This window comes from Lolium rigidum, chromosome 5 (assembly GCF_022539505.1).
Source record: "Lolium rigidum isolate FL_2022 chromosome 5, APGP_CSIRO_Lrig_0.1, whole genome shotgun sequence".
Lineage (NCBI taxonomy): Eukaryota > Viridiplantae > Streptophyta > Magnoliopsida > Poales > Poaceae > Lolium > Lolium rigidum.
This window is the reverse complement of record NC_061512.1, coordinates 241,496,302-241,507,280: the sequence shown is the minus strand read 5'-3', so window position 1 is coordinate 241,507,280 and position 10,979 is coordinate 241,496,302. Positions and strand designations below refer to the sequence as shown.

The 10,979-nt window shown below is 45.3% G+C and overlaps 1 protein-coding gene and 1 long non-coding RNA gene across 2 annotated transcripts; one reads left to right on the top strand and one right to left on the bottom strand.

Annotated features, from left to right (window-relative positions):
- The first annotated feature begins 819 nt into the window (after nucleotides 1-819).
- LOC124657350 (probable sodium/metabolite cotransporter BASS5, chloroplastic) lies at nucleotides 820-9,947 on the top strand. Its single transcript, XM_047195918.1, has 12 exons — nucleotides 820-994; nucleotides 1,423-1,659; nucleotides 1,897-2,003; nucleotides 2,104-2,234; nucleotides 2,776-2,969; nucleotides 3,061-3,313; nucleotides 3,464-3,717; nucleotides 3,793-3,875; nucleotides 4,238-4,281; nucleotides 8,199-8,277; nucleotides 8,548-8,616; nucleotides 9,633-9,947. The coding sequence occupies exons 1-12, from the start codon at nucleotides 820-822 to the stop codon at nucleotides 9,744-9,746; spliced, it is 1,740 nt and encodes a 579-aa protein (XP_047051874.1). The 3' UTR covers nucleotides 9,747-9,947.
- On the bottom strand, nucleotides 7,015-7,844 carry LOC124655276. Its single transcript, XR_006988617.1, has 2 exons — nucleotides 7,796-7,844; nucleotides 7,015-7,190 (listed from the first exon to the last, which is right to left on the bottom strand). It is a non-coding gene; the product is annotated as an uncharacterized LOC124655276 (long non-coding RNA).
- Nucleotides 9,948-10,979: the final 1,032 nt, after the last annotated feature.

The window sequence follows — 10,979 nt, the reverse complement described above, 5'->3', positions numbered from 1 at the left end:
CGCCGCCCTGGAGGCAGAGATCGACGCGGTGCTCGTCAGTCTCAGTGATGGGAAGCGCGCGGAGGAGCGCTTCTTCCCGGATAACTACGACGCGTGGACGGAGTTCTTCCGGCAAAGGTATGAGCGCGAACTCGCCGCGTACGACGGCCCTCCTCCTCCTCCCGATAGGAACAACGTCGCCGGCCGCCGCCGCTAGTGGAGCGGGCCTAGCCGCACCCTCGAGAACGTGCTCGCGCACATAGAGGGTGGCAACGCCCCAGTTCTGGGGATGCCGCCGCCGGTGGCGCCCATCGTGTCGCGTCGGCACGGTAGCTCCTGGACGCCGCGAAGGATGGCGCCGTCCTCCTCGTCATCCGGGTCGAGGTCGGCGTCCAGGTCCGGCGGATCGGCTCCTCCACCTTCGACGCCGGCCGTCGTCAAGGAGCCGGCGTCTCCACCGCCGACCAGAGGGCGCAGCAGCGGCGCCCTCGTCATCCGCGATCAGCCTTCGTCTCCCTCGCGCAGCTGCAAGAGGAAGACCTCGAAGAAGGAGGCCGCAGCCGTCGCGCCCCAGCTCGTCGAGGAGGAGGCCAAGCGTGCCGAGGACGCCGCGGTGGCGGAGGCGATCGCTAGGTCTCTCAACGACCTCGTCCCCGCCGAGAACGCGCTCCCCATGGACGCCGCGCTCGACTGGTCCAGGCGGGACTGGGAGGGGCAAAAGGCGGAGCAGCAGTGGCGGCTGCTGGACTTGGCCGCCGCGCGGCAACGCGCCGCACCGGCCGCCGCACCGACCGTCGCGCCCAAGCCCGTGCCGCTGCACCGACTGTCGCGCCCAAGCCCATGCCGCCGATCAAGCTCGAGGAGAGCAGCGACGACGAGCTCTACCGGCCGACGGCGCCACGCGGTGACCCTGGTGCTGGATCAAGCCGTTGGTACGAGGCGCCGCTGGCCGAGGACGCCGGCAACTCGAGCGACGACGATGGCGGCGACTACACGACCTGCTACTGCCATTTCGGCATGTAGAAGGCCGTTATTAAATCTAGTTTTTGTTTCCCTATTGCTGAATTCAAATATATTACGAATTTGGCTTATATATGTATGTTAAATATCTTTAAATTTTAGCTATGTTTGAACGAATTTTGTCTTATTTTATCTAAATTCGCAGTTATTTGTTAAACTTTTTCATCAATCCTCAGCTCGCCGCTGGGAAAATGGATATCCATCCAGAATTTCAGCCTAGCGAGCCCCAACGGGCTGAAGATTTTTTTTTTTTTTGAGCAGGCTGGAGTTTGGAGATGCTCTAAGATCAATAGCATAACGCCAAATCCACGAGGATCACCGGAGGATTACGCAGCACTTAGACTACTCGAGTAAATCCAAATCAGAAGGTGCTAATCCGCACTACAGGTCGCACCTGTCCCCAAATCTGCCACCAATCTCCAGCGCCCTCTGCGTCTCCTCCGACGTCATCAAGCCCGGAGCTCTACCTCCTCGCCGCCGCCGGCCGCTCCCTCCCTCCCGCCCGCCTCCCCGCGCGTGGTCAAATGGCCCCCGCCGCCGCCATGCTGAGACGGGCCCACTTCTCCAGCTTCCACCCGCCCACCGGCAGGCGGCCCCGCGGGAGCGCGGATCGCGTCACTCTGCCTCTCCCGGCGAGCTCGCCGTCGCGCGTTTCATGGCGTACGTGCTCTCGGCTCGAGCTTCTTTCCATGCCCCGTAAACTAGAATACTGGAGGTTCTCTCGCTCCATGCTTCGGTTCTCTACCCTACTGGTTGATACTAGTTGACTGACTGATGGCAATATTCTTTTGTCAGACAGCAATCTTGTCAGAACTTTGCTTCTCTAGTAGTACTGTATATGAAACCTCATGATTTCGCGACTCTGAGCTTGATTCGGTGCTTCTTATTTTCGAGCAGAGCAGGGATCCGGGGTGGCTACCAGGGGACGTGTCTGGGCGCACGTGAGCAGTCCGTTCCAGCCAGATGGCGCTGGGGAGGATGACGCCCTGTCACCTTCTCCTCAGGTGCTCTTCCCCTTTCCATTCTTTGTAGTATCCAGTAGCGTTGGGTGTTCGCTCAGTGGCTGCCTGCTTTATCCCGTCAGACTTGTGTGTTAATTTGCAGGCTGTGGAGGAGAGCACAGCTGATTTTCTGAAGATTCTCAAGAGAGCCAACTCCGTTATTCCCCATGTAGTGCTGGGGAGCACCATCCTTGCCCTGGTGTACCCACCTTCCTTTACATGGTTCACAACCAGGTCGGTTCTGCATGTTTTCGTAGTTTTTTTTCTATGATTCAGCTGTAGAAATAGCTGCTTTTTAACTTCGTTTCCTAAAGAGCAACTCAATTATTATGTCCTGGAGGATGCTTTTAACTTTATGTCTCAAAGGCAAGCTCAATTATGTCTTTTGCGGAAATTTGAATTCACCGCATATTGTGAATAGAGAGATGGTGACGGATGAATGTTACTCAACGTTAAACACTACTCAGTTAAGTTAGGCAGATGGTACCTTTTGAGGGAGTATTAGATATCAACTGAATGGAAAAAACAATTCAGAAATATTTGAACTTTCAGTAACTGAATCTTTACTAGATGGAACAAGCCATCAGGTGAGAGTGTGACTAGTCAAGGAACAGGGCTCCATTCTGCAAGAATAACTGAATACTCCGTGAACATCTGAACCCCACCCGTCCATTAGCTCCAAACATACGCTGGTAGCAAGCTTGATGCAATACAGTCAAGTGCTAGTGGCTACTTACATTTTTATATGACTGACTGTGTGCCAATAACCTGGCAGGTACTATGCACCGGCGTTGGGGTTCTTGATGTTTGCTGTGGGTGTAAATTCAAGTGTTGAAGACTTCATTGAAGCGATTAAAAGGCCAGATGCTATCGCTGCTGGCTATATTGGACAGTTTATTGCCAAGCCTTTATTTGGATTCCTCTTTGGCACTCTTGCGGTTGCAACTTTCAATCTGCCTACTGCTGTAGGTAGGAGATTTGAATTTACTCAGTTTTAGCATGATTTCAAATGGCACATTGCCAGGTAGAGAACTGAACCCTGACTTGGACTTGTTTCTAGGTGCTGGTATCATGTTGGTTTCATGTGTGAGCGGAGCACAACTGTCCAACTATGCAACGTTCCTGACAGATCCACATATGGCTCCCCTCAGCATCGTTATGACATCATTGTCTACAGCTACTGCGGTTTTTGTTACCCCAACTTTATCCTACTTGCTCATCGGCAAGAAATTACCCGTGGACGTCATAGGAATGATGTCCAGCATTGTGCAGATAGTGGTTGCTCCAATTGCAGCTGGATTACTTCTGAATAGGTACGCACTTCATTTCTCTGAAGTATAAGAGACAACTATGCTAGATCCGACAAAACGTTGCTTTTGATCTGTTGCCTCCCACCTAGAGTAATATCCATTCGAAAAGTTTGTGTTAATATGTCTAACTTCTTCTTTCTTTACACTGTGAAGATTTCTTCCGAGACTCTGTTCGGCTATTCAGCCATTTCTCCCTCCACTATCGGTGTTTGTGACTGCTTTATGTGTTGGCTCACCATTGGCTATAAATATTAAGGCTGTTTTGTCACCATATGGACTATCCATTGTGCTTCTCCTTTTGGCGTTCCATACAACATCTTTTGTAGCTGGATATCATCTTGCTGGTACTTGGTTCCGTAAGTCAGATGATGTGAAGGCCCTACAAAGAACGATTTCTTTTGAGACAGGTATGTCTTGTTTGCAGTTGCATCACCCTATATTGTTTGCTGCTGCTTCTGTTGCCTCACCAATATTCCTTGCAGGGATGCAAAGTAGCCTTCTTGCTCTTGCTTTAGCAAACAGGTTCTTCCCAGACCCTCTAGTGGGAGTGCCTCCAGCAGTATCAGTATGTCTACATTGCTTTGATCTCTTAATTTAAGCAGTAACTCGTGGATTTTTTCCCAAATGTTGCTTACTGTCTGATTAAAGAGCAGCTAAATCTATTTAAAGTCTTAAATCCCTTACTGTTTCATGGAGTAATACCTGTTCAGAAATTATTAACTTACTCAAGTTTTGACACTGCTAACTCAGAAGGAGCACATTTGGTAGACCTACAAATCAATTTGAGCTCGTACCATATATGCATTCATAGCCTCCTTACTCCTATTGTTTCTTCTAACCCTTGGGGGCACTTTTTTCTGGTATTTCTGTTTCACAGAATTAATTAGGACTTAACGCTTGCTAACTGTTTCCTCCTTCTGCCTGTAGGTTGTCCTGATGTCCCTTATGGGGTTTGGTCTTGTCATGGTATGGTCCAAGAGAACATAATTGCAGCCCTTGCTAGAGACACTGAGCTAGTCTGACGGACGGTAAAATTCACTGCGAATTTTCATTGGTGCTAGCTCAAAAAGTTTATTGGATGCGAAAGGTCGCACAAAATTTATGGGATGACTTGGGTGCCAATGGCCAAGTGACCATACCATGATGATGACATGCCTACTTTCGTATGATCCTCCTTATATCTTAAATACGTTTAGGGTTCCTGGAGACGAACTCTCCCCAGATTAATACAAGATAGAAAGAGAGAAATAAGCTATGCCTCTAGTGGATTCATCTGAATTCATCAACTGATGTTGTGCTGTTCTGTACATTTTGCATTTCACTTCGTATCTATAGCATAGAACTCCGTGCACCGCAGTTCTTACAAAGTGAAAGGAAGAGTTAGGGAGCAAACGTGGGAAATACACTTTGGCTCATAGGAGTATTTGCTCTCATTGTGTGAATCCACATTTTGAAGTGTCAAAAAATTCTAAACTAAATTTTTACATGTACATCTAGAGATTTTATGTTGGTACACAAATTTTTTAAAAAAAGAAAAAAAAATATGGCTCCTGTAAAAAAGACAAATTTTGATGATGTAACACGACTCCATACATCGCATTTTTTTGTCTTTTTTATATACACCACACAAAATGTTGGTTTCCCATGAAAACATGTGTACGAACATAGAATGTCACGATGTACACCAACAATTTTATGTCAATTTTTTTTAACATTTTAAAAATTAATTTTTAATTATTTTGTATAATGGGAGCATTTGCTTCTATGAGCCAAAACGCCACCTCCAGCAAACGTTCAGAACTTTGCCTCAGCACCCTGTAGAATTTTGGCCATTCGTTTGGCTACATTGCATGAGAGAATTTCTTATTTGGCCTTGGCTGAAGTTTGTCTTTCTTTTTTGGCCCTGGCAACTTTTTTCTTCCTTTCTTGACACACAAAGTTTGGTTGGTTCCTTATTTAACCCTACCGTAGCTAATTCCGTCAAACTTTTTTTTCTGGACTTATATACCCCTAGCTCGGTTACTCTGTTTGGTTTGGTTTGGTTTGGCAAAGAATTAATTAAGTTTGGATGCGGTTCGTTATGGGTTCCAACAGTTCGGTTGTAAGGAGACAAAAACCGTGGTCATAAATCATAACCGGTTCCCGAGTTTGGTTCTAGATATAGACTATTCTATCGCTGCAGCCTGCTCCATACCTGGCCTGCCTTGAATTTTTCTCATGCAGCGGCTGCATGTACGTACGCGTTGGACGCGGGCAACGTACATACACTGACTTGTCTGATTGACTGGTGTTCCCAATATGTGATGATATATTCACTTTTAGTGTTAAGCTTTTTCAGTACTATTTTGTCACATATTGCAACAGGGATAAAAAGTGTCATCTTAGACAACTACTTAACACCGTTAGTGTTAAAATTGTACTAGAGGGCCAAATAAGGAACAACCAAACTTTGTGTGTCAAAAAAGGAAGATTTTTTTTGCCAAGACCAAGAAAGGAAGGCAAATTTCAGCTAGGACCAAATAAGGAATTCTCTCACATTGCATACCATTACCTGCAACGATGTTGCATGTAAAGCATCACGTATTCATGTGCATGCAACAAGCATACTTCATTAGTACGTAGTTGATTTCGCTCATAAAAATGCACTATAGCTCAAACTGCATGTGTTCATATGGGCAAGAGCTTCGGAACTGTATCTTGCTTAAGTACATTTTAATAAAAAAAATATCTAAACTCTTTTGTTACCATGTGTTAATATACTAGTTTTCATCCTATACTGACGGCAAGGTGCAAAAAAAGCAGTCTTACCATCAAGATAGTAATTTGTTTTGAGTCAAACGTCCTTAGATTTTTATTCCAACGATGTCAACCTTTCTGATTGAACAGACTCGCTCATAAAAACATGGATCACTCCATACTCCATAAGAAGCTACATGTGCAGATAAGGAAAGATCATGCTTTGCACAAAGGTTTGCAGACTTATTAGCGTCTCTCCGCACAAACGATAAATATAATGGGCATCCCTGCCTGGCGGTCGGTAGTTGGAACGATCCCGGGCTATCACTTCCGACCAAATATGGTTTCTCAAAATTTAAGCAGACAAATTTTCCTTTCCTGGCTGCGGTAAAAAAGAAGAGGAGCGATCCATTCATATGCTTCCTTATGCCCTTTCTTCGCAAAAAACATTCCCGTGTTTCTTACACTTCCCTTTCTTGCGCTTCTTTCTACGGCATTTTCTCTCTCGAAAATTAGCTAAATTTTCTTTTGAATCAAAATTTGTATTAAGTTGGGATGATGCTCCGCCAAGTTTTATTATTCCTTTTGTACATGATGATGTAACTATGTTGGCTTCTGAATAAAATGTGTCGTATTGCTTTCCCCTAAAAAATAACAAGAAATAACACTTTGAAAGAATGAAAAAAATATAAAGCTATTTTTCTAAATTTTTGGTATTTCCACTAAAAATATAAAGAAGCCCAAAACATGTTTTTTCACACTTTGAGTATGAATATAAAATACTCCCTCCTCCCTGAAATACATAGGCCCACATGCCTTTTCCCAAGTCTATTGGAAACCTCTGTCTCGCATTTCTGGGTTGATCTAACGGCAACGAAGAAATACTTCCGATTTGCATCCTTTATGATTAAGGACGGCTCGGAAATTAGATCATGAAAGTACAAGTGGTTGTGTTATGCTACACCTCAGAAACAATATACATCTCTATACAATATTGTATGTCACAAGAGTGATACCATCACTAAGGTGTTGGAGCCTTCTCCAGAAAATGTTACATTCATAAGGGATTTAATTGGTCCTAGACTTGCATGATGGAATTCTTTGCTACATCATTTGGCAAAGGTCTGAAAAATTTCGGAGGAACCTACATGAGAATGGTACAGTCTCAGTAGACTTCATATATAGAGCACTGGTCCAACCAGAGGTGCGAGTTCATAATAAAAAATGGAAAATGAAAATTCCACTTAAGACATAAACAATTGGTATCTTTGCATAGGAGTAATCCTTACGAAAGAGAATCTTGTGAAACACAATTAGCACATAAGTACCATGATGAGACAATCAAACATTTATTCATTTAGTGTAAATTTGCCAGATCAATATGGTTAGTCATCCAAGTGGTTTTTACCTTGTAAGTCGTACCCACCGTGCAGCGTTGCTAATATATTTAGTGACGGGCTACATGGGCTACATGGCGTAGATCATAGGTTTGAAATTCTTATTATGATGGAAGTGCTTGCCGTGATTTGATATGTTTTAGCTATGTAGAAATGATAGGTTTTTAAAAATGAAAATTCTTCTCTAATGCAAGTTTTCTTGCACAACTTTGCTTTGTACATGGTTATCTCTGTAACATGCACTGAATCGAAACAAGGTGTCTACACGGTGAGAAATAATTTGCACCACATTCACAGTACACGTACGGATATACAGATAAACAAACGCAAGGCCAGTTGTACTGTACGAAACCTCATCGGTGACTCGCGAGCTCTGTGGAGGCCAACCAGGCTCTCCCTATGGCGTCTCTCCGGCTCGTAGCAGCGTTGGCCCCCTCCCCTCCTCCACCTCGACGGGAGCCAAGGAAACCTCCGCCGCCCGCGGCCCACCTGGCGAGGGGCGTCGCCCTCGCGGCGGTGGCCGCCACCGTGGCATCGGCCGCGGCCGCGGCCTCGCCGCCGGCGCTCGCCGCGCTGGCCGAGCCGGCGAACGCGCTCTCGCTGCCGACCTGGGCCGTCCACGTATCCAGCGTCGCCGAGTGGTATGTGCTTTCCCTCGCCACAGCGCTGCTATCTTAGCTCCGAGAGATTCGTTGTGCCATTCTTGTTTCTGCCTGTGCAAAATGAAAAGATCGAATCTTGGTGGGGGATTGCAGGGTGACGGCGATGGCGCTGGTCTGGGATTACGGGGAGCGGACGGGGTTGAAGGGCTGGAAAGGCCTCTCCTGGGGGATGGTGAGCCTCAACTTTGATAAGGATTTCCCAATTTCGACTTTCTGAAGAAAAAAATCCTTGTGGATAACGTATCTGAATGTGTGAAATGTTGCGAGACTTGCTCGCATGATATCAAGATGCTGACAGATGTTTGGTTTGGTTCACTCTACTGGGTGCCTCTTTTTTGAACTGTGCATTCTGATTTCTATTGCAAATGTGAGTCTTGAACTCTTGGTAATTGTTCATATGCTTGTTGACTCACAATCACATGTTTGCGTTTCTGCCCAATAGGTTCCACTTCTCGGTGGAGCGATGTGCGCGTGCACGTGGCACTTCTTCTACAATTCAGAGTCTCTTGAGGTATGATATTACCCTCAAGACAAAACAATCGCTTGCTACTAATTGATACTCCCCAAGTTTTGTAACTGTTGTCATTTCTCAATTATCATTGTGTGCCTGCCCAACCCTGAAATTACAAGATATATAATACTCCCGCTGGTCACAAATATAAGACGTTTCACAGTTCAATTTGAACTGTGAAAACGTCTTTTTGAGGTTATTAAATGGCTGCATTATATTAATCACCAGCACCAGATGCCAACAAGCCCATCAAATATCAAACCCATCCAGGTTTTACAAATCTTATTATCACAGCCTCCCTTAGCTAACCTATGTGCAACTTCATTACTTCACCGAATAATCATCAAACTCGAGCAGAAGTGCCTTGATGTCTTCAACCAGGGGACCATGAGCCGAGCGATCCAGCTGCTTGCTTACTACCTTTCCCACAGCACCCAAGCAATCTGGACAATCTTCGACACTCCCAGCTCCTTGGCGAGTTGGACTGCACGAAGAGAGGCCTGAAGCTCCGCTATCTCCGGATCAGCCACAAGATGGAAAAATGGAATGCTTCCGCAGGGAAATCACCATGGTGTATTGGTGTTCTTTCAAGACCACACCCGCACCTCTGTGACCATCAACTTGAGAAAAGGCACCGCCAGAGTTCGCCTTATGCCAGCCAGACTGCCAGTGTCAGGTGGGAGGCAGTGCTCCGCCTGTTGAGCCTCACGACTTGCAGGGGTAGATTTGAGAGCATGCCAAAACGTCTTATATTAAGGAAAGCAGTAGCAAATTAGAAATGCACTTGATACATAGAGGGCTACACTGATAATTATTTTCAGCTAAAGTTTTTATGCTCCTTGTGTTGCGTCAAAATTATAATATTTGGTAGCCCTTTAGTCGTTATCATGAAAAAAACGCAGGCAAACGAAAAGTCCAAGTAGGTTCGAGTTAAACATAGTACTGTATATATTTTGCTCATGTTCGTTGACTTCATTCCCTATGTGATGATGTTTTACTGATGACAAAATCCGCAGGTACTTGTAGCGATTCAAGGTGCTCTAACAGTGATCGGTAACATAACGATGTGCATAGCTGCGTACCGTATCTTCAAAGGATCGCAAGAGGGCACTAACAGTAACAGTCCATAACCTGTATGCATACTCTTCCTCAACTTGTTGTGACAGCATTGCCAATGAGTTACTTATAGTTGAAACATCTATGTGTTCTGAAGCTTATTGGGAATGACATTCACACACTTTCTTTCCTATAAACTTGAATACGCTCTGAATATGTGAAGCAGTTACACCTGATATAGAAAATGCAAATAATGGATACAAAATGCCGCCGAAGGCTCAGTGTTGAACGTGTTTGCTTGCATCTTCTTGATGCGTTGTTTTATTGCAAAAATAGAGTGCTGACAAATAAAGCAACTCGGAGGCTTGCGGCTACGCGCATAAAGATAATTGCTACCAGACTGAAATCGGCACGAATTTTTCATCTATTGTGTATATGCTAGACCTAATTCCATGCAGTCTTGGATTTTTTCTTTGTTCAGAAAATTCAGCGCTGAAATTTGTGTAAGAAGAAATTAACCTGACTTGGCACTTAGCACCAGATCCATGTGCAAACTTTATCTGACTTCATTTGCTCATGGCCATTAATCATTTTTTCCACAGATATTAAGTGCTGAACCTCTCCAATCTGTGGGATCTCCCTCTGTGCATATTGTAGCTATTCCAATGAAATTCTGAGAATCAAAAAGGGCCTCCAGGCTCCAGGTACCAATGCCTTTGCTCTTGGCACGTGAACTTTTAGACGAAACTTGGCATGTGACCTGTGAAGTCATGATGCTAATTTTGAACCAAGATCCCACTGCCATATTCCTGTGGAATGCAACACTTTTGCACTGATGAACCAGGTTCATGCACAGGGTAGTGTCGAATGGCCAAAGTTGCAGTGTCAATGGTGCAGGCAGGTCAAGCATCGGAATGAAACCTCCACTTGGGTAGACGTTGATCGAATGAGTAGGCGCTGCATCGGAGGGCCGGAGCGGCTCCACAGCACTCGTGTGAGAGCCATGAGTGCAGCTTTTGGCCAAAGCGTCTTTCCTGGCTCCAGAGTTCTCCTCTCTAAGATTCTCTCTATGATGGTATTGCGTTGGCGTTGAACCGCTGCTCGATCAGCGACCCATTGTACAGTCTTGCGCATTCGCCTTAATTCGAGGCCTTTGTATAGAAATTTCCAGTTATTAAAAGCTAAAAACACCATGCTCATATTTCACTCAAAGAATGCAGTTTTAGGATTAGCAGTGTGCAATTTTATGCAACTTGAGTTTTTTTTTCAAAAAGTAAAAAAGAAACTATAAACACCCAAAACAGAGT

What these genes read in the sequence shown, in the direction of transcription:
- LOC124657350 (XM_047195918.1), top strand. Translation starts at nt 820, where the DNA reads ATGCCGCCGATCAAGCTCGAGGAGAGCAGCGACGACGAGCTCTACCGG. An exon ending in GACCTGCTACTGCCATTTCG is followed by an intron (nt 995 to 1,422) that starts GCATGTAGAAGG and finishes ACCAATCTCCAG; the next exon opens with CGCCCTCTGCGTCTCCTCCG. An exon ending in CAATCTGCCTACTGCTGTAG is followed by an intron (nt 2,970 to 3,060) that starts GTAGGAGATTTG and finishes ACTTGTTTCTAG; the next exon opens with GTGCTGGTATCATGTTGGTT.